Source organism: Penicillium subrubescens (genome assembly GCF_028828155.1).
Source record: "Penicillium subrubescens strain IBT 31985 chromosome Unknown utg000001l_segment0_segment0, whole genome shotgun sequence".
Classification (NCBI taxonomy): Eukaryota; Fungi; Ascomycota; class Eurotiomycetes; order Eurotiales; family Aspergillaceae; genus Penicillium; species Penicillium subrubescens.
In genome coordinates, this window is record NW_026643151.1 from 1,608,185 (window position 1) to 1,628,550 (window position 20,366).

At 51.0% G+C, this 20,366-nt stretch overlaps 11 protein-coding genes across 11 annotated transcripts; 6 read left to right on the top strand and 5 right to left on the bottom strand.

The window, feature by feature from the left end:
- Nucleotides 1–106: 106 nt before the first annotated feature.
- Nucleotides 107–1,122, top strand: N7473_000495 (pre-mRNA-splicing factor SYF2; the record flags this gene model as incomplete). The annotated part of the gene is made up of 3 exons (XM_057146435.1): nucleotides 107–295; nucleotides 382–1,017; nucleotides 1,075–1,122. The coding sequence occupies 3 exons, from the start codon at nucleotides 107–109 to the stop codon at nucleotides 1,120–1,122; spliced, it is 873 nt and encodes a 290-aa protein (XP_057014321.1).
- A 177-nt stretch (nucleotides 1,123–1,299) lies between these two features.
- horA (ubiquinone biosynthesis protein COQ11) lies at nucleotides 1,300–2,395 on the bottom strand (the record flags this gene model as incomplete). Its single annotated transcript, XM_057146436.1, has 4 exons — nucleotides 1,300–1,721; nucleotides 1,804–2,144; nucleotides 2,226–2,280; nucleotides 2,359–2,395. 4 exons carry the CDS (start codon nucleotides 2,393–2,395, stop codon nucleotides 1,300–1,302), a joined length of 855 nt encoding a protein of 284 aa, XP_057014322.1.
- Nucleotides 2,396–2,649: 254 nt separating this feature from the next.
- yaf9 (YEATS domain-containing protein YAF9) lies at nucleotides 2,650–4,002 on the top strand (the record flags this gene model as incomplete). Its single annotated transcript, XM_057146437.1, has 2 exons — nucleotides 2,650–2,686; nucleotides 2,743–4,002. The coding sequence occupies 2 exons, from the start codon at nucleotides 2,650–2,652 to the stop codon at nucleotides 3,453–3,455; spliced, it is 750 nt and encodes a 249-aa protein (XP_057014323.1). The 3' UTR covers nucleotides 3,456–4,002.
- Nucleotides 4,003–5,022: 1,020 nt separating this feature from the next.
- Nucleotides 5,023–5,706, top strand: N7473_000498 (uncharacterized protein; the record flags this gene model as incomplete). Its single annotated transcript, XM_057146438.1, has 1 exon — nucleotides 5,023–5,706. One exon carries the CDS (start codon nucleotides 5,023–5,025, stop codon nucleotides 5,704–5,706), a length of 684 nt encoding a protein of 227 aa, XP_057014324.1.
- A 264-nt stretch (nucleotides 5,707–5,970) lies between these two features.
- N7473_000499 (indoleamine 2,3-dioxygenase) lies at nucleotides 5,971–7,699 on the bottom strand. Its single transcript, XM_057146439.1, has 3 exons — nucleotides 7,249–7,699; nucleotides 6,546–7,148; nucleotides 5,971–6,486 (listed from the first exon to the last, which is right to left on the bottom strand). Exons 1-3 carry the CDS (start codon nucleotides 7,540–7,542, stop codon nucleotides 6,112–6,114), a joined length of 1,272 nt encoding a protein of 423 aa, XP_057014325.1. The 5' UTR covers nucleotides 7,543–7,699; the 3' UTR covers nucleotides 5,971–6,111.
- A 719-nt stretch (nucleotides 7,700–8,418) lies between these two features.
- On the top strand, nucleotides 8,419–10,243 carry N7473_000500 (kynureninase). The gene is made up of 4 exons (XM_057146440.1): nucleotides 8,419–8,712; nucleotides 8,782–9,119; nucleotides 9,176–9,653; nucleotides 9,717–10,243. Exons 1-4 carry the CDS (start codon nucleotides 8,535–8,537, stop codon nucleotides 10,130–10,132), a joined length of 1,410 nt encoding a protein of 469 aa, XP_057014326.1. The 5' UTR covers nucleotides 8,419–8,534; the 3' UTR covers nucleotides 10,133–10,243.
- Nucleotides 10,244–10,549: 306 nt separating this feature from the next.
- Nucleotides 10,550–12,795, bottom strand: N7473_000501 (uncharacterized protein; the record flags this gene model as incomplete). The annotated part of the gene is made up of 5 exons (XM_057146441.1): nucleotides 10,550–11,895; nucleotides 11,946–12,346; nucleotides 12,399–12,454; nucleotides 12,510–12,666; nucleotides 12,725–12,795. The coding sequence occupies 5 exons, from the start codon at nucleotides 12,793–12,795 to the stop codon at nucleotides 10,550–10,552; spliced, it is 2,031 nt and encodes a 676-aa protein (XP_057014327.1).
- Nucleotides 12,796–13,689: 894 nt separating this feature from the next.
- N7473_000502 (cytochrome c oxidase subunit 7) lies at nucleotides 13,690–14,347 on the bottom strand (the record flags this gene model as incomplete). Its single annotated transcript, XM_057146442.1, has 5 exons — nucleotides 13,690–13,719; nucleotides 13,818–13,849; nucleotides 13,910–13,970; nucleotides 14,045–14,123; nucleotides 14,319–14,347. The coding sequence occupies 5 exons, from the start codon at nucleotides 14,345–14,347 to the stop codon at nucleotides 13,690–13,692; spliced, it is 231 nt and encodes a 76-aa protein (XP_057014328.1).
- A 311-nt stretch (nucleotides 14,348–14,658) lies between these two features.
- N7473_000503 (uncharacterized protein) lies at nucleotides 14,659–17,136 on the top strand (the record flags this gene model as incomplete). The annotated part of the gene is made up of 1 exon (XM_057146443.1): nucleotides 14,659–17,136. The coding sequence occupies one exon, from the start codon at nucleotides 14,659–14,661 to the stop codon at nucleotides 17,134–17,136; it is 2,478 nt and encodes an 825-aa protein (XP_057014329.1).
- A 648-nt stretch (nucleotides 17,137–17,784) lies between these two features.
- N7473_000504 (uncharacterized protein) lies at nucleotides 17,785–19,075 on the top strand (the record flags this gene model as incomplete). The annotated part of the gene is made up of 3 exons (XM_057146444.1): nucleotides 17,785–17,969; nucleotides 18,062–18,237; nucleotides 18,303–19,075. 3 exons carry the CDS (start codon nucleotides 17,785–17,787, stop codon nucleotides 19,073–19,075), a joined length of 1,134 nt encoding a protein of 377 aa, XP_057014330.1.
- Nucleotides 19,076–19,646: 571 nt separating this feature from the next.
- N7473_000505 (thiamine-binding protein) lies at nucleotides 19,647–20,239 on the bottom strand (the record flags this gene model as incomplete). Its single annotated transcript, XM_057146445.1, has 4 exons — nucleotides 19,647–19,719; nucleotides 19,840–19,942; nucleotides 20,023–20,128; nucleotides 20,180–20,239. 4 exons carry the CDS (start codon nucleotides 20,237–20,239, stop codon nucleotides 19,647–19,649), a joined length of 342 nt encoding a protein of 113 aa, XP_057014331.1.
- Nucleotides 20,240–20,366: the final 127 nt, after the last annotated feature.

Consider the following 20,366-nt stretch of genomic DNA (forward strand, 5'->3'; position numbering starts at 1 on the left):
ATGTCATCTCGTCGCCAGACTCTGCGGTTGAACATCCACTCTAACACTTTCAACACCTACACTAGTCGAAGCAGCCTCGCTGGGTTGCCATCGCACTTTGATAACTATGCCTCAGACACCACCGGATTCCACCTCCGCGGAGGATAAGCCGAATGTTGGGCAACCTGAACAGGCTGAGGCCGCGCCAGAAGAAACCTCGAGCTCATCAGAGGCACCTGCGGAAAGCAAAGAAAATGACGCTGCTGCTAAAGCACGGGAGAGGATGGAAAGATTCAAGGCCCTCAAAGCCCGGGCTGTGAGTTTAATTTGTCTCCAGGGGTCCGAGCTCTAGATCTCACCCGCCTCCCACTATCAATAACCATACTAACCTCTCGCGTATAGAAATCCGGCACAGAGCGCAACCTAAAAGAAACAGCCGCAGAGACCCAACGCCTAGCTACCGACCCTGGACTGCTAAATTCGATCTCCCGCAAGCACGCCTTCGCCTCTCACAATCTACTCAAAGCAGACACTGAAGCGGCCGGTGAAGATTTCGAACGGAAGCGCGCCTGGGACTGGACCATTGATGAGTCGGAGAAGTGGGACCGACGCATGGAGAAGAAACAGCGCCACCGCGACGATGTCGCATTCCAGGACTACACGCAAGATGCCCGTAAGGTGTACGAGAGACAGCTGCGCGAGCTTGCACCGGACCTCGAAGCATATGAGAAGGAGAAGCTTGCCGCTATCGAGAAGGCAGCTGCCAATGGCGATCTGGAAATTGTTGAGACGGAAGATGGCGAAATGATTGCGATCGACAAGAATGGCAGCTTCTACTCGACAGCGGACAGCGTGGGTTTTGCTGACAACAAGCCCAGTCGCGCTAATGTGGACAAGCTGGTGAATGATCTCCGGAAGGCGGAGGAGGTTCGCCTGAAGAAGCGCAAGGAGCGTCATGGAGACGAGGAGGCCGATGTGACATACATCAACGAGAAGAACAAGCAGTTCAACCAGAAGCTGGCTCGGTTCTACAACAAGGTATTTATTACAGTCGCCTTGGACATCTCAATAGCTCACGTTACTAACTCTTTTCAGTACACAACCGAGATTCGGGACAGCTTCGAGCGTGGTACAATGATCTAATGCGAAATGACAAAAGCAATATAATACATGTGGTGGAGATTTGGGAGCCATGCCTGGTGCATGACAACTCGTTCACCGATAGGGATTTTTTGCGTTGCTATGTGATCCCCACACACGAGGTCTCTCCTAGCACGATGGTCAAGGAGGTGCAACCAATGAACCCTGCGTTTCATGTTCCTAGAGCATCGTCTTCCTCCAGGCCTTCGTGGCTAACTGCTCAATCTGCTTCGTTCCAACGGGTCCTCTCGTTGACTCATCCTCCAATGCCTCGACCACTGCCTCGCCAACCACGTCAACTTTCAGCGGCTTCTCGGCCGCGGCTCCGAGGAAACCAAGTTTGTTCCCGAGGAAAGTATTCAACTCGGAGGCGACAAAGCCACCGAGAGCGATTGGCAATGTAAACTTTCTGCTCGAGTCGTACATGAAGCCCGGTCGCATAAAGATACTCCGCAGCTCGGGTAGCGAAGATGAGATGGTGGCCTCGGCTTCACGTTTGGTGGTGATGTACCGGGCTGGCAGCATGGGCGCCCCAGCTGCAGCAGAGATGTACACGAAAGCTGGGACATGCTCGTTTGAAGATTCTTGGGCAAGCGCAATAGCTGTATTAGAAGTTAGCCTCAGCATGCAAGAAAATCCATAGCCTCCAGCTTCAAAGCCTGAGTATAACACCAATTAACCTACCTGAGTCCCTGTTCATCAATTCATAAGTCAATTGACCATCCCTCTCCTTGGGCTCGAGAGCCTCGCCCTCTTTCCTTAGTAGTGGATTCTGGCTTCCCAGTTTGGACGTGCTGAATGCTCGTTGCAGACCACCGACGAGCGGTTCGCGCCCTTGTACAACACCCTTGTAGTCGGCCTCGAGAAGGATACCCATCGTATGAACGACAGCCGATGCCCCGCTCAGGAATGGCTTATAAGTTTCCGGCTTGAGGATATCGGCCTTGGCCCATTCGACCGAGCTTGCCCAGCTTGGCCGCTCCGGGGAGCTTGTGACGGTGTCCCAGCGCGGCTCTCCAGATCGGCTAGAGGGATCTTAGCACATGTGCAACTAGAAGTGGCCTTTGACTCGAGTCTGGAGGCTAGAGGAAGGGTTGAGGACATACCTTAGCGATGTCACTTCCCAACCCCGAGCAGCAGCCGCTCTGCAAATCCGGGATCCTGTAGTGTCAAGTTAGCGCTCAGTCCGTCGGCCCATATGCATCTGGAGTGTGCTAAGTCTAGCGAACCCCAAAAAACCGCTTCCTCCAGCAACAACAAGTCTCTTAGCAGCCATGATGTATGTATTATTGCGATTGCGTTAGAGAAACAAAATTTTGATTGCGACGCAATTCTACCTGGGAGGCAAAGAATCGCGATCGATCGATCGACCAAGCTCCCAAGATTCAAGCTGTTTGTAGCTCCGGCATGCCGTCACCATGTCACGTGCACCGCTCTTTCTTTTTCCATGCCGCGCCATTTGGACCATCGTCCGCCCTGCGCGACTCGCCTTCCTACCAAATCCACCACACACATCCCCAAGCTGTCACCATGCCATCTGCAACGGGTAACAAGCGCGTCAAAGTCAGTTTCCATACCTGCAGGGCCATCCTCGTACACCCAGACTAACAAACCCATCTACAGGCCGTCTCCGTCTTCCGCCCATTCATCTTCGGCAGCGAAGCGCAACCCTTCGACCCCGAAAAGCGACCCGCCAACGCCCCCGTCGACCACACCCACCAATGGCGCGTCTTCGTCAAAGGCATCAACGACGAAGATATCTCCTACTGGCTGAAAAAAGTCCAATTCAAGCTCCACGAGACCTACCCGCAAGCCGTCCGCACCGTCGAAACACCCCCTTCGAAGTCGTCGAGACCGGCTGGGGTGAATTCGAGATCCAAATCAAGCTCTACTTCACCCCCGAATCAGGCGAAAAGCCCCAAACCCTCTGGCACAGTCTGAAATTGCACCCTTACGGACCGGATGCGGAGGGCATGAAGGAGCGGCGCGAGGTGGTTATCAGCCAAAACTATGAGGAGGTTATTTTTAATGAACCTGTTGAGCCGTTCTATGATTTGATGACGGGTGGGTTGCCGGCTGGAGCGCCGCCGGTGCCGAGGGGGAAGGGCAAGAATGCGAAACAGGTGGGGAGGACGGCGGAGATTCCGTTGAGTGATTCGCCGAAGAATCCGTATAGTCGGGCGACGGAGGGGAAGGAATTGGATCGGATGTCGGAGGCGATTAAGACGGTTGATCAGATGATTAAGGAGGAGAAGGAGAAGTTGGTTGAGCGGGAGAAGTATTTGGCGGAGCTTAGGGAGAGTGAGGGTGTGCCTGCTACTACGAAGAAGAGGTGATCGCATCTGTCTTGCATGAGAAGGGATACTCTTTATCGGGTTACTCCATACTGTGACGTCGACCTATACGCCGCTACGCACCTGCCTCAAACCCCTTCCCGACCACCCTGTGATCCGCGGATCTCTCGAAGCTTTTCAGCAACAACCCGCCTCCTCGACATGGAGTACGCTACAGATTGCCCTCCATGCGATCCTCAGTCATAAGAAGCTATGGACGATTACAGTGAGACTAGGTCTTGGCTCACGCCATCGTCGCACCGGCCTCTTTCTCTCAGATTATTATCGACCCCAACTTTCCGTCCGGAAACACACATTCCCATATCACAGATCCTTGCAGACGGCTGCCATTGACGCGCCAAGACCTGGGGACATCTTGAGGACCGTGCTCTACAGAGAGAGAGGGGCGGAGCCACGGAGGGAATGCAGGTATGACGCATCTGGGCAACGATAGCATGGCGAAGCAAATTGAAACCACATACTGTTTTGCCTATCAATTCAAAGATATCGAAACTTGATACGTTCCCTGATTTTCTAAACATAGCCCTCCAATTAATCCATTGCTGTACATCTATTGACGCCCGAGACCGATAACCCTGCATATCATCTTTAATTCCATAGTATATAGTAGTAGATCGACTACGTGAGTATGGGCCCATATTATTCCCTCTGCCATACTCCCTCAACCACCACTCGATTGAGTCATCGGCAATGTACAGTGACTAACTAAGTAACTAACTAACTAACTAACTAACTAAAGTTAACTAACTTAGTTAACTAGTTAACTGTAGTGCTGACTCCTGTCTAGTTCGGCCCCCAAATCTGCCCCATTTTAGCGCAGATTCCAACCTTTGAGTGCAGATATTTCGCGCCAGACTGCAGGGACTATATTTTGGCCCCTTATTCAGTCATTCAGCCACTCAAGCATCCCCACATCATGAGCGCCGAGAATTGTTCAATCATCAGGGCCAAGGCATTCAAGCCGAAACAGTGGTGATGAGACAAGGCACAAAGAGGCAGCCAGCGCCCTGTCTACTATACACTATACATATATCCACGATTCCGTACATATACTCCGTGAAAAGAATTAGGTAATATCGCATGCGCCCTAGACTTCAGTATCGAAACTAGTACAAGTACCGTAGCATTTATATGTATCATGCCAAGCCGAATGTGCTGAGAACCGAGGGACACTAAGAACCTGCGAGGCTGACTCGCTCCCGGCTCGTTGGCTGACTTCGGGTTGTCTAACTTGTTCCAGTGGTTAGTGTGAGTGGGGAATTTTCCAGAGCTTGCGGCTCAAACCGATAAGCCCTTCTAAGCCAATGAAGTTTGAAAAGCACGCCCCTAGTCTCTATCAAGTCTGGGTCTCCGGGGGCTATAAAAGAGGCGTTGATCTCTCTCAGTCTCGGTTCCTTTTTTTTTTGCAGCTTGCTTTTTTCTCTTGTGTGTACTGTACATTCCACTTCTTCACACGTACATACATCCATTCAAAACCATACTCGATCGAACATTCAAGCATCGCATTCGCATTCGCATTCGCGCATTCATCAAATTCCATACCTTCAAAATGCATTTCACCACCACCATCCTCACTCTCCTCCCCACCCTAGCCCTCGCAGCCTCAACTGCCACCACAATCACAACAGCCCCCTCCTCCACACCAACCTCTTCCACCTCCTCAGACCCCTCAACAACAGTAATCAGCTACTTCGGCGCCAGCTACACCTTCTCGGACATCCCAGTCCGCACCTCCACCAGCTATGCCGCCAGCGTAATTTCCATCAACGCCCTCGCAACAACCTATCAAATAAACTGTCTCCCCTCCGCCCACACCACCGACTGCACCCTCGCCACGCCCCTCACTCTAATCGCAGGCCCCAACACTTTCAGCTTCAAGGAGCCATTCACCGTCAGCGTCGAAGTGGCCGGCGTCACTGTGACCGAAAAGGGTGTTGAGGATATGGCTTGTTCGTTTACGCATTCCACCGAGTCGGCGACTTGTACGCTGAAGTTTGATTTGACTGCGTCCGGCGCGGGAAAGACGACTTCTACTAGTGTTAAGACGACGACGGCGGTGGCCAGTGATCAGGTGCTGTATCAGACTTTGACTGTTACCGGGGGACTGGCGAGTTTTACGGCGCCCGCCGCGACGCAGACTCCGACGGGTAATGGGGGTGTGCAGGGGGTGAGGGCTATGGTTACTGGTGTGCCGTTGGGGGCGGCTGCTGTTGCGGTTGCGGTTTTGTTGTAAGAGGGGGGATTTTAGTGTGATGTTTGGGTTATTTCAGGCTACCTGGTGATTTTTACGATGATGTTTATGTTTTATTTTCATGGCTGTGTTTAATATCTTTTTGCATTTCGAGGATACCCCGAGGTCCGAGGTTTGCGGATCATCTTCTGTACAAGGATTGTATTTTCGCACATAATTAGATACTACTACACCATTACAGTGGATCATCGGGCATACAAGTAGAGTAAAAAATGAATTTCCAAGAAGTTAGCATTGTAATAGTGACCGAGAACTGCCTCGCTCTATCCGAGAGAAGACACAATCATTATTTGAAATGACTCATTACGCCAAAACACTCTATCGCACCGCCATGTACCGAGATAAACAGAGAGAGGAAAAGTAAAAAACAAAGAAAGAAAGTCCCATCTAGCAAGTAGCAGACTTGGTCGCATCACGAGTCTGCTTCAAGAACGGAATCAAGCTCGTACCACCAGTTCCATACAATCCCGTAGGATTTGTCTCGCTCAGACCCTTAATCTGAGCGCTGGCGGTAGCCAGGTTGACCTTGTCTGCAGTACGCTGATCGACAGGTACATTGCTGCGAGCTGGCATGATGATATACCGCGAGACAATCTGGATATGAGCGTCGCGGAAAGAGCTCAGCGTCAAGACGGCAGCATTATATGCCTCCTTCAGAGGGGACTCTGCCTGCGAGGAAGTCACGTAGGACCGGATATTTGAGAGAGCGGAGAGTGTCTCCAGGAAGCGTTTATGCGGGGCGGGCATGTAGTTTCTCATGTCCTGCTTGAGTTAGTTTGTTTGTTCTTGATCGCTATTGTTTCGGAGGTGTTTTATCTTACCTGGATATAACTCGTCCCCGAAGACTTCATACTCGTACCCCCCGTCGCAGAATGACTAACCCCAAGGAAAATATCAAAAGTTTGAATCAGCGAGCTCTGCGCATTACTCCCACCACTATACTGGTGCCACTCGCCCTGGCCAGCACCAAGATCATAGAACACACCATGCGGCAAGCCAGCCGCAGCCATATTCTTACTTCCTGCCAAAAACGGCCGCAACTGGTGGAAGAAAACATATGGGTCGTTCTTCTCATACATCCGCTTCAGCGTGCCAGTCAAGTCTTGCAGACCGTCTGTGAATCGACAAAGCAGCGCTGTCAGACGGGGTGCGTCGTTAGCTGTGGCGGCGGCGATGGCATCGAGCATTAGCGGGACGAGCCGGGCACCCTTGGCTTCGATGGCGACGGAGATGACCATGAACCATTCTTCGTCTTTGGTGCCGGTGAAGGAGGTCAGGACGGAGAGGTGGTCTGGTTCTGTGAGGTCGAGTTCGGGGACGGTGGTGTAGTTCCATAGCGTTAGAGCTGCGTAGGTTGCGCAGGGAGGGAGCTCGAGGTGTTTGGAGATCTCGAGGAAGGGCTTTGCTATGCAGGGTGGGAGGACCTTGATATGAAATGGTCAGCATATTAGTGTACACATGACAGTGATTCCATATGGGAGCAGTGTAATATGAGAGGAAAGGAAACTGGCAAGAACGACTTACATCCTTAGGCTTCTCGCCTCCCCAGATATAAGCGTGCGAGAAGAATCCCAAAATCGAGTATGCACGACGCCACTCAGACTCTGTTTCCAACCACTTCGTTGTGAGAACAGGCAAGGCATCAATCAGATGTCTGATCTGGCCAGTCTGAATCAGATCTGGCAACCGGACGGCGATGTTCTCCCAGGGAGCGTAGTAACCATTCGGCAGTCTCTGTAAGGGAAGACCCGTGGGAAGGAAACCATGGGCTGGAGAGACGGCATAATCGTCAAGATTGATCTCTGGCGAGGGAATCATGGTGGATAATTTTTTATTCTCGCAAGTTCCAGTCAAAGGAAGGGGATGATGGATGAAGGAGAGATGCAGTTAAGGATGGATGGTCAGTGGAAGTGGTCAAGTTGGAAAGTACGACCAGGAAACTTGGAATTGAGTAGAAATTGGTACCAAGACAAACTTCTGGTCTCATATAAGGGTAAATTGACCACGATAAGCATAATACCACGCCATTATAGATCTTGGATTCCATCCGGCTTGCATCGGGTGTTGCAACTATATGGGCCGGATAACAGGCGGATGGCTATCCGTGTTCCGTCTCTACGAGAATGTTGCACTTGTCCCACTCAAGAAGATAATTTATTATGGTAGGTGATTAGCTATTCCAGGAACCAGGAACTTAGATTGAAGCTATAGAAGTAAAAAGAACTTGGTACTATCATAGGTCAGACTTAACGAACTATCCAACTATATGTACCTGTGCGGATGACTCGAGAGAAAAAGCAACACTTCGAAGGTTCATGCACTGATACACCATACACTTCATCCTTGTGCAACGTGCATCAGAATAGCGTTCATCGCCAATCACTAGCCACATCCACCTCAACGTGCAGAACCTGTCACAAATTTACATTCAGACTAATTCAAACCCACGCAATTCCCATCCCTGCTAGCGATTGAGTAACAAAAACCCAGATTGCAACGATAACTACCTCCTACCAGACATCATTCAACGGAGAGCCCCGCCTATCACCGCAAGAATGTGGGGACGGATCAACGAGGCGGATACGGATACAACATCCGGATGTCCTCCTCCCTCGTCTCCGATTTGATTAGACAGAGAAAGAATTATAAAATGGACCTCGAGCGGGCGCGTCTTATCTGCATTATTCTTGGCCAATTCCCCTCTCGACTTATTCACCGCCATTAATTAGGTTGTGTGTTGCCAACGTCGTCCAGACTTTCCCTCCTTCCCCCTCCCATCTACACTCCATACCTACCCTCCTACATTAAACATGACAAACGCCAACGGTCTCAACGGTGTCAAGGCACCTAAGCCTACATTCCCCGCCGAGGCTGCGACGAGGGAGTACGCCGCGTCCCTGGATAAGGCTGATCCTCTGCGCGCTCTCCGCGATGAGTTCATTATTCCCTCCAAGGCCAATGTGAACACCAAGAAGCTAGCCAAGCCAGGTACGAGCAAGGAAGCGTGTGAATTGCGATTTCATTGGTGCGCACTGATTTCTGACTTTGTAATGATAGGTCTTTCTTCCGAGTCCAGTATTTACTTCTGTGGTAACTCGCTGGGCATTCAGCCCAAGGCGACGGCCAAGTATATGGAAGCTCAACTAGACACTTGGGCTTCCATTGGTGTCTCTGGCCATTTCACCAAGATGGAAGATTCCCCACTATCACAGTGGCAGTTGCTCTCTGAGCAAGCTTCGGGTTCCATGTGCAAGATTGTTGGCGCTTCGCCAGAAGAGGTTGCTGCCATGGGTACATTGACCATGAATCTGCACCTGCTACTTGCCAGTTTCTACAAGCCAACGGAAACCAAGACAAGGATCTTGATGGACTGGAAGGCCTTCCCCAGTGACCACGTAAGTCAAAATGAGAAAAAAGCAATTCTCAAGCAAGCAGCTGATTTGGTACATAGTACGCTATTGAATCACACATTGCCTGGCACGGCCTAGATGCCAAGGAGAACATGGTCCTCATCGGGCCAGATGAGGGCACATACGAGATCTCCACAGAGAAGATTCTCTCATACATCGACCAGCATGTCGATGATGCCGCTGTTCTTCTACTTCCTGGTGTCCAGTACTATACCGGCCAGCTCTTCGACATTCCCACCATCACCAAGTATGCGCAGGACCGCGGCCTGGTCGTGGGCTGGGATCTGGCACACGCCTACGGCAACGTCGATCTCAAGCTTCACGACTGGAACGTCGATTTCGCCGCCTGGTGCACATACAAGTACGGCAACGCCGGACCCGGCGCCATGGGCGGTCTATTCGTGCACGAGCGCCACGGCAAAGTCGACTACAGCGAGGGCGAGGACTCGCCCAAGTTCCGCCACCGATTGACAGGCTGGTACGGCGGGGACCGCTCAGTGCGATTCAAGATGGACAATAGTACGTCAACGACCACCCCAGAAAACCCATTCTAATAGCACTTAACCCACTAACACAATCCAGAATTCAAACCCATCCCCGGCGCAAACGGCTTCGTCATCTCCAACCCCTCCGTAATCGACCTAACAACCCTCTGCGCCTCCCTCTCCGTCTTCGACAAAACCAGCATGACAGACCTCCGCCAAAAGTCCTTCAAACTAACCGCATACCTGGAGTACCTCCTTCTCAAGGATAGCACCGATGCAGACCGCCAGTTCAGCATTATCACCCCGTCTGACCCGCACGCCCGTGGCGCCCAGCTGAGTCTGCTCCTCAAGCCGGGTCTATTGCATAAGGTGGCGCAGAAGCTGCAGGATGCAGGTATTATTTGTGATAAGCGGGAGCCTGATGTTGTCCGCGTGGCGCCAGTGCCGTTGTATAATACTTTTGAGGAGGTGTTTACGTTTGTGGAGGTTTTTAAGAGTGCTTTGGTTAAGTAAAGACTGGATCGGAATCTTGGGAGGGGATGAGATATATATAATATGATGGATATACCTTAGGTGAAAATAGCATACTAGAATAGCATCTCTTGAACAAGATTGATTCTTGGGTACATATGCAATAAGGTGGTATAGGCTGAGCATAGCAAAAAGCAAAAAAGCTATATACCTGGGCACAGGTGAATTGATAGCGCCACAGTGCATAAGCATTGCATTATTGAAATTTTGAGATTTACAGTAATAACAGGATGTTCACTATGCATCACACAGAGATAAGATTGATCTGGTAATTGAAATACGCGTGGCACTATTGGGCGCCACGTTGCAGATATCAGCTCATCTGTGGCCAGGGAGTGTAGTACGACAATCTTATGTCTCACATAGTGCCAACACATCAAGATACATCCACTGACAATCCTAAAAATTCCCAATATTAGTCCAAGTATCCCCACCCCTCAAAAACTCCTGCCCCTGCGAGAAAAAGTTCGTCGCCAGAATCGAAAAATCATCATTCGTCAACGTAAGCTGCTGGGGCGAAACCAACGAATTCCCCGAATACTCCGCAAACCCACCCTCATTACCATTACCCGCAAAGCCTCCGGCCGGCGACTGTAAACTAGCCGGTCTCTCTTCACCAATGCGAGTCGGCGCAGGTAAAGGCGACGTCTGCGAGACTTCTGGGTTTGCAGTTGAGGGACCTGCGTAGAGTGAGTCGCCGAAAAGACGGCGGGCGGAATCGGCGTCGCTATTTGATGAGTATTCTAGGATTTCCCAGAATCGGGATAGGTCGATTAGGAGGCTTTGGTTTTGGGCGTTTGGGTCGGATTGGTAGGTTGCTGAGACTGCGTCTTCGAGGTGTTGGAGTCTTTGTGCGAGGCGGGCCATGTGAGGCCATTGTTCACCGATTTGTTGGACGAATTTGACGCATTTGGTGAAGCGGTCGCGCTTTTGGTCGCGGATTGTTGGGTTTTCTGTGAAACTGAGCTGGAGTTCGATGGTTGCTACGACGGCGGCGCTGTATCCTAGTAAAGGGTCTGAGACGAAGAAGGTCTTTTCTTCGAAGTAGTTGATAAAATGGATGATCCAGGTGGTGTGGGAGGAGATCAAGTCGGATGTATGCTGGAGGAAGATCTCGGGGATTGTACTTCGGAACGTGCGTAGACTGAGCGATAGGAGGAGTGGGTGGTTGAGCAGACAAAGCATGGTGTGGTACATGAATTGATTCAGAAACCAGGGTCCCCAGTACTCGCGATGAGCTTGGAGTTCTTCTCGAGATCTATCACTGAGATTGGCCGGTTTGAAGCGATGCGTGAGAGGCATCTTCGTCTCCAGGTCCATCTGCAGAGCGATGATCTTTGAGTACTCTGAGTGCGGAGACCAGGGGGGTACATTGCTTGGTCGTCCACGAAGCCGGACATATCGGGCCGTCCGTGCAAAGGCCTCGCTCAGCATGATGACATAGGCGAGGATGCCTTGGTCTTGGATATCACTTCTCCGTGTATCCGGGGGTGTGGGACCTGGGGAGAGCATTCGCGCGGGTCGTGATAGACTTTGCGGGTAGGCTGGGCCTCCTCCGTCGGGAATATCGATCGTGAAGTCGCCGCCATGTAGTCTTTTCAGCAGACATATGCTCCAAAAGCAGCGTCTGCGTTCCTCTCGCTGGATACTACTCAGCGGTGAACGGGGCTCTAGCCCGAGATTTGCGCACTGGGCGAGGTTCATGGCAAGACTGCTGTGGATGCTAGAGCGATGCGTATTGCCGTCTGGGTTTTATTAGCAAATCCGGTTCCATACATTCAGGAAGGATACATACTCGTAAAGTCAACCAAGCTCAATAGACAAAGGCATTGGAGAGTCGAGACCTCTACTGGGCCTTCGGAAACTCGTTTCATGACCAGCCCACGTGCCACTTCAGCATAGCTGTTGACCTGTTCGGAGAGGGCATGGACATTGCGGTGCGAATTAGAGAACCGCAGACTCAAGGCTAAGACGGCGTAAATGATTTCGATATCCCTTGTTTGAATGCTGCCGATAAAGCTGCTTCTATGAAACAGGGGTAGAGGTTGGGACTCGCAATACAACAAGTACAGCTCCGCCAGAGGAACAATTTCATCCCAAGGAGGTAAAATCACGGATGCACTTGAGCGAGCGGCAGTAGTTCCACTAGGCAGTTGACTGGTACCCGCCACCGGTAGGTTTCCTCTGGAACTGACACTGGCTGAAGTCAGTACATCGTACTCCTCATCGATGGACAGGGGGGTCATACCCGAGATGATCAATGACAACTCCCAGCTTTCCTTCCAAGCTCCGCAATCGATCTTCCTATCAGAAACGAGTATTAGTACAAGCGATCTCCTCGACATTTGGAGATACCCACCAAGGTCTGAGGAGTTGCCTGGCCAGATAGATTAGGCCGTGCAGGCTCCTCTGAAGCTTGTAGCCGACGCCTTTCCTCTGCATAGATGCATTCCTGCCGTAGTCTAGCACACAGTGAGCAGACCGGTTGCTCTCCGGGGCATTTGGCCTTCTTGCGTCTAGAATCATGGTTATACGCGAGTCTCGCGATGAGGGTTATCTTGTTATGATACTTACCTGCATGGTTCGCAAGCCTGTCGGACCCTTTTCGCAGGTCTTTCTGAAAGTGATGAGTCGTTGTGCTCCATGTTAAGTGGGGTCTTTCTAGTGCATTACATGCATGGTTGTGGAAACCGGGTAGGCTGCTCGAGATAAGTTGTTGAGAGCGGATATTTATATCACCAAACCGGATAAGTCAGGATTGTGCATATCGGGTATATGCCGCAAGAAGATCCTTGACAGGCAACAAATTTAAAACATAACCGGGCTTTACCCGTTGCGTCTCGGGTTAGCCTGGAACAAGCTCGATATGAGTTGTTTGGCTCGAGCATGCCATGGGAAATGTTGGCCCTTTATGTGGCTGACTAAGCTGTATCAACTGCCCCGAGCTACCTAACTATTGGCCTGATATAGACCCCAGGAAGTATGCAAATGTCAAATATGGAATGAATTGGTAGATGTGATGTTCATTGTAAGAGTCATGCTTGGAATCTAGCTGGAGCACTTTAGACCTTACTCTACAGGAGATCTCCTGTAATAAAGACTCCCTGGCCAAGTGCCTAACTGGATTAGGTAGTGGATGACGAGGGTGGGATGATCAAAGAAATGTTTTGCTTTTAATAGTGCCTCTCCGGATGTTTGGCCTGGGGGATAAGCGTGTTTTCCGTATAGCTTTTGGCAGAGGCACTAGTCTCACAACCTGCGAGACTTGAATCGACCACTTGTCTCTAAGGTTATCCCAACCTGATATCGGCTGTCATGCTGGCTAGGAATGATCGTCTTATGAGATTGGCGGCAAAAGTGAAAGGCAACAGTACTTTGAATTGGTGCTTGAATCGGTTTATGTACAGCCCCAAATCTTCAGTTTGCCCGCAAATTCCATCTAATCCACTGGAGTAGAAATACACCGCCAATATCGAGTCAATCCCAATATTGCATCTTCAACTACCAAGCAACCAAGTCGAAAGAAGGGTTGGTGTTATTTATTTGTCACCGAACCAGGTCTTCTTGCCCTGTTAATTAAATGAGTTAGTATGTGAAACGGAATTGCCGAGTATGCGTTGCTATGCTCGCGTTGGAGGGAGCGGGAGGAGGTAGAGGGTAGACTAACGAAGACCATGCGGCACATGGCGTAGGTGGTGGCTATTATCGAGTTAGTCTGTAGGTCCGCAACATTTCCTGAATTCGAGATGTTGCACTCACCAGCACCGAGGCCGTAGACGGAAATGAGGTAGGGGTACATGATGTAACTGCTACGGGAGGTCTGTCGAATAAAAACTCAAGTCAGAGAATTGCCAATGGTTTGCTTCGAGAACGCTATATTCGGATCAAACCCACCTTCCACCATTGACGCTTGCCGTCGTGGTTCTGGAACAGACGCTGGTAGTAGGGGACACGGTTCTCGCGGAACACGAAACTATAGAAGATAAATGCCAGTCAGTATATATCACAGGTGCAGCAGTGACAGGCAATGCCCAAAGCAGTATCAATTGCAATGGCAATTGACGCAATCGCAACCAGCACCCCCAAGAACTGCGAATCGAATTTCGGCCGGGCTCGGGCGCGACCACGGGGGAGTGAAGGTAGCTGAGAAGTATTGGAATCTACGTACCCGGCCATGCGAGGCGCAGTGCGGAACATTTTGGCGGTTGGAAGCACGAAGCGAGGTTTGGGTGGGAGGAGAGATTGGCAATGGCACGATGTCGTGAGGTTCGGGAGAGCTGCAATTGAGGGTCATGTGACTTCCCTCTTTCTTCCGCCCACTCAGAAGGTCGGCTTAGTAAGGAAAGCGCTGCTGAGTCAGGATCCCCAAAAGGGGAAAGCGTCATCGGCGGCTTTTGGCGCGGAAGATGCAAGCTTGGCTGTTTGGTCCTCGCTGGTCTTTAATTCTCACAATCGAGAGAGAAGGATGGTGGACAAGCATTTCGTTGCCATCCTTCCCTGCACGACCAATGCGACCGGCTCTTCTTCGACTCCTGAAGAGGCCGTCTGCCATCTCGGTTCTCGACACCCTCGCCGCAACGCCTACCGGAATTGAGCAGTTGGACTCAAGATACGCGCGCCTACGATGTCAATCGCGATGTGCTCATCAAGAGGCACTAGACGATAACCCGGGGAGTGGCTCTGCGGTGCAGGGAGTTGAAACTCAAAAGCAGACCGCTGGCGAGAGGCGGCCCTTCAATTTTCCTATCTATGAGATTGAACCCTTGGAGACAGATCGATATCCAACTTCCTCGTCCCCTACGAAACGAACAAGCGAGAAAGACTATTCAAAATGCCCGATCAAATCCCTACGGTTACAGCCGGAGAGACTCCAATTCGAGTCCGACGTCGGCCACTGCGATGATATTGGAACGCGCCTGGTCGATCGTGCAGAGAATATGAATAATTTCGAGCTTTGGGAGGAACTTTTGAAGTTCCGCCAACGACATTACGGCGACAAAGGAACGCAAGACATCTGGGAAGGGCTGACAGTTCGCCTGCCTGGGATTAAGTTACCTGTGACTGGAGATCAGGCCGACTTCTTCTGGCAAAGCTTCGTGAAATTGGGCTTGAGACGAGATCTTTTTCTGATCGACGTGATGGAATATGCGATGGATTTACACAGACGAGAAGGTCGATCTTGGCCACAGCTCTATGAAAGTGTCGTGGGTGGGCTTCTCGATCGAGGATTGACAAAGCGAGCCTTACGATGGAACAAAAAATTCCAAGCATGCGGCTTGGCCTCTCCGAACGATGTGCTGCAAGTCCTCCTTCCCGTCATTCGTCCCACATCCTTAGTGGAAAGAGCCCACGACTGGCATCATGTCAAAGCCGTAAGACCACCCCTGCTTTTACGGACCTTTCGACTTTTGTGTCGCTCGGCCGAAGGCCACCAGATATATGGGCCAGTCATGTCGACATTAATTGAACAAGGCTACGGAGAGGGAGCGATTTCCATCCATCCGTTTCTGGTCGCACGCAATGATCACCCGAAATCGCTCAGCGAGATTCAACCTCTTTTGGATTATGCCCGAATGTATGGATTCTGGGACGAAAACAAGAAACTTCAGGCATATGCCAAGAAACGATTCGACACCTCTTCAGAGACGCTCGATGATGTTTCTGAGAAGTTAAAGCAGGGTGTGCCAGATGGTACACCGTTCAAAGATGACATCGGCGCTAGATTGCTTGCTACTCGCGCCTTAAACTTCGATATGGTTCTTGGTGGCCTGAAGATGCTTGGCGTATCAGCAATTGGCCCAAGGAGCTTACGCGAGTTGGCTGTCCGAGCGCACGGGAGTCAGGATATCCTGGACAAAATCAAGACTCTCCGGCAGGCTGGTATTTCTATTGGTGACTCTGTCTTCGCTCGATTGGTCCAGAAATTGGCTGCCCAAAACCGCGACATACTCCTTGCTGACCTGCTGCTGAGTGATCAGCATCCCGATGTTCTCGAAGATAGGGCCACGCAGGAATCACTTCTCATCTCATATTACATCGCCCGTGATATGCAGCAGTACAACATGGCTCTCGCCGTCCTTGCAGAACTGCACCCAGATGACCCGGACTTGTTGGATATTCACTTCCGCAAGCACATTGCTGCCGGTGACCTGGGGGCGGCATCTAAGATCGTGGACGAGCTGACGCTACGCGGAAGGCCCTTGAGTGAGGATAGCTTGGATTTCATGGCGGAAAAGGTTCTGACACCTCGTCGGCCCAACCATCGCCCAAATCCACCGCCCGGGCAGCCGCTCAATACCAAGCGTGAAGTCATGTTTATTTTTCGAGTCCTTCAGCGCTCCGTGCCGTTGGGTGGTTATGTCAATCCATTCTTCTGGAAGGAGATGCTCAAGCGTCTCGGTATGGAAAACCACTGGGCTGAGCTTCGAGAATGTTGCATGTGGCTGGTTCGTCAATACAAGACACGAAGCAAAAAATTCTGGGCCAAGACACCCGCTGGAACGCCTACGGGACAGGACGACCGGATGCTGAAGCTCATTTTCAGTCCACCAATGCAAACTGCGCTGGTGGCCTGGGGGTTCATGGTCCCAGTGACCAGCGCCACTGCAGCCAAGGCCATCTGTCTGCATCCCATAACCAAGGAACCACTCATTCAATGGGTGCGTGGACTTCTCCTTCTACGAGAGCTGGAGCAAGCCGGTCTGGTTCTTCAGAAGCGTGTCATTCTTGACGCGACTCGGCACCGCCTGGCTACCCTGTTTGGTCGATTCAATCTTTCTCATTCACGCCTGAACCGAGTGCTGCGACGACAAAACCCGTATCGGTGGCAGCGGGTGGTAGCAGATATCTTACGTGCCTGGGGTGATCCCTCTTTCTTCGGTGGACTAGAGAGAATTGAGCCGACCAAACTGATGAATCCTGGTCGAACCCCGTCCTCACTGCGAAGGTCAGCCCAAACAGTCTGGCCGAGGAAACGAACTCGATGATGTATAACTAGCGATCTTTCCATTCTGTTCATATAGCAGTATACCCCTGGGAACCATGTCAATCATATTCCTTGTACAATACAGTTTATGCCATCCCCATTTCATAGAACCCGTATGACTTGTCCGTTGTATATCGAAGACCCTGGTGGTTACAGGAATACCCCATGTTCTGGGTGATCGTCACCACGTAACCTGACCCCTGTCAGTCCCTCGCGTCTGGCGGAACGAATAGCCAACTTGAGACACAGACGCAAGTTCAATCAGACTGTGCCACGCAGGTCGTCAGCAATCAGCACATCTTCACAGCCACCCATCTACCATTGGAGCCTAGACCTTGGACTCCTTGGCGCGATGGCAACGAAACAATCAAAATCAACTCTCAGTCATCGCTATGCGCGTAACTCTGTCCAATCAGCTCGATTGCGTGGCGGATATTGATCCACGATCTAAGAATAGTTGAGACGGCAACGCGGCCTGGACCCGCTATGGATCGTCACTCTAAACATTGCATTCCATGACAGCCGGTCCTTTATTATTCTCCTTTCTCTTTCAACTACAATTGAAAGAGGATTTGCTGTCGCTGTAAACTACGAATTCAAGTGTCAGATTATTCGAGATTATCATTAACGACTGGTTGCTCTGTACAGCATGAGATTGTTCAATTACCTACCGCTGTTGCTGCCGGTCACACTGGCCAACCCGCTAAACGTCCGGTCCACCGCCTGCAACAACTCCCCCGACCTCTGCGATAAGTCCTACGGCGAGATTACACATTTGGGGGCCCATGACAGCCCCTTCGTGCGCACTTCGGATAGTGTTCTGGCTGGTGACCAGTATGTTTCGCCTTGATTCAGCAAGAGATCGAGTTTTACCTGTTTGGTGATCGCGAGATCAGTCCTAACTTGTTCTAACCCTGCTTGTATAGATACTATGACACTCCTACCCAGCTGAGCGCTGGTGTCCGCATGGTAACTGCGCAGGTACACAAGGATAACAATCAATGGCGTCTATGCCATTCCTACTGCTCCCTATTGGACGCAGGGTTGTTGAGCGACTGGCTAGCCAAGATCAAGTCTTGGCTGGATGAGCATCCTAATGAAGGTCCGTGGTCCCCTCCATCTACAGAACAGAATGAGAACCAGGAAACTAACCATTCTCTTCTATAGTCGTCACAATCATCCTTGTCAACTCCGACAGCGCCTCTGCCTCTGAACTCGGCGCCGAATTCAAAACCGCCAACATCACAAACTACACCTACGAACCCGACTCCCTCACAACAGCGCCCACCTCCTGGCCAACCCTCCAAACAATGATCAACTCCGGCAAGCGACTCGTCGTCTTCGCCACACCATTGACCACCAGCACAGACTACCCATACCTAATGTCGGAATTCGATTTCGTATGGGAGAGCAACTACGACGTAACCTCGCCCTCGAACTTCACCTGCGAGCCCGACCGGCCATCCTCACTCTCAGGCTCCATCTCCACCGCGCTATCCTCCAACCGCCTCCCCATGATGAACCACTTCTTGTACTCCACAGACCTGGCGATCCTGGACATCGAGTACCCGAACGCAAGTTACGTGTCGACCACGAACGCCCCATCCGGCGGCACGGGTAATCTTGGCAGCACGGCGACTAAGTGCAAGACGGCGTATGGTGGTCGACAGCCTACCTTTATTTTGGTGGACTTCTTCAACAAGGGGCCCGCGTTGGATACGGTGGATAGTCTGAATAACGTGACCAACGCGGTGGGACGGACGTCCGTTTCGTCTTCGTCGACATCCTCGAGTAGTGACGGATCTACTGTCAATAACGTGTTCAAGGGGCTGGTCGAGCTGGCGAGCTCGGCCAAGTCCGGCGCTAGCACGAGTATGGGGGATTGGGTCTGGGCTGGTGGGAATTGGAATAGTATCCTGGGTGGAGGTATCTCCTTCTAGGGTTCAGGGGTCTCGCTCCGTTCCGGTTCCCCTTTTCCCTTTACCCCCTTTCCTTTGCTGGTTCTTCTTGAATCTTGGCATTGCCTTATCACATTTTGCTTCTTGGGTTATTGTTATCGTGCAGCGTTCTGTTATTCTCGGACATTTTGGAGGTGTCTACCGGAGATTGATCCAGTTCTTATGAGACATTAAGACATGAATCTCTCGCATGGTTAGACCCGCTACATAGAGTATGGATATGGGTGGTTCGGGTCTATTGATTATTATCTTGTTTTTGTCCTGCTTTGTTGATCAGGGATCCTTGGGCATGGTTCTGGCGCATTGCATTGCATATGACATATTGCACCCATGCAAAAAGAGGGATATGGCGTTTTTTGGGAGATTATCTCGAGGTGGGAAATGACTGAAATGACCCTGATTTATAACAAGGTACTGGATATCTTGATCCCCGAGGACATGAAATGGTCTACCATATTTAGTGCTAGAAAGAATCGAAATATCACTTTTGGATGAGACTATGATTCAATATCCATCGCTAGACCATCAATGTAGGTCCATTCAAAACTCTGATCTATTGCTTATCCTGAGCCAGCAACTGCCGCACCTTATTCACCTTATCCTCAGCGGTTTGCTCCTTATCGGTTCTGGAATCAATTCGACCAGTCATTAGTGAGGTCCCAATTATTGATCCAACTTGCGTCACAGCTACCCCACTAATGATAACATTGAAGGAAAAGAAAAGATGAGCGCCGAGAGATACATACCTTGATCCAACACGGATATCAGTCTGAATACGTACAATACCCTGCTTGTGCAGGAGGGTATGGGCCTGGCCGATGACTTGGTGCACTTTATCCCAGGATCCTTCTGTGTTGATTGGAGGGTATGGTTAGAACAGATGGACCAAATGGATTAGAAGATAACCGGTAAGTACAGTCATCGCGTACCGAGGGTTGTTCCTGCGGAGTGCATGACATATTTCACGCCGGACTGTTCGATTAGGCGCTGGACGTCAGCTACTTGGGCTGAGACTGAGGCTGATGCGGTCCCGATCTGGAGGGGATGTGAGATTGTGTCTATTAGAGGGGTGGTTCTATGGCTTACAGGGATCAGACAGAAGTCTGCCAGACAGTGCTCGGGGGTGGGGAGGGTTGTGGTGTCCATGTTGAGGGTTGTTGTTAGGATGAAGTGGGAGATGGTGGGGAAGTCCGGAGTAGTGGCAGGTTGAGCTACGGCAGAATAGTTAGTGCTAGTATACTATAGTTCGTATGAGATCCATACCGGGTGGTGG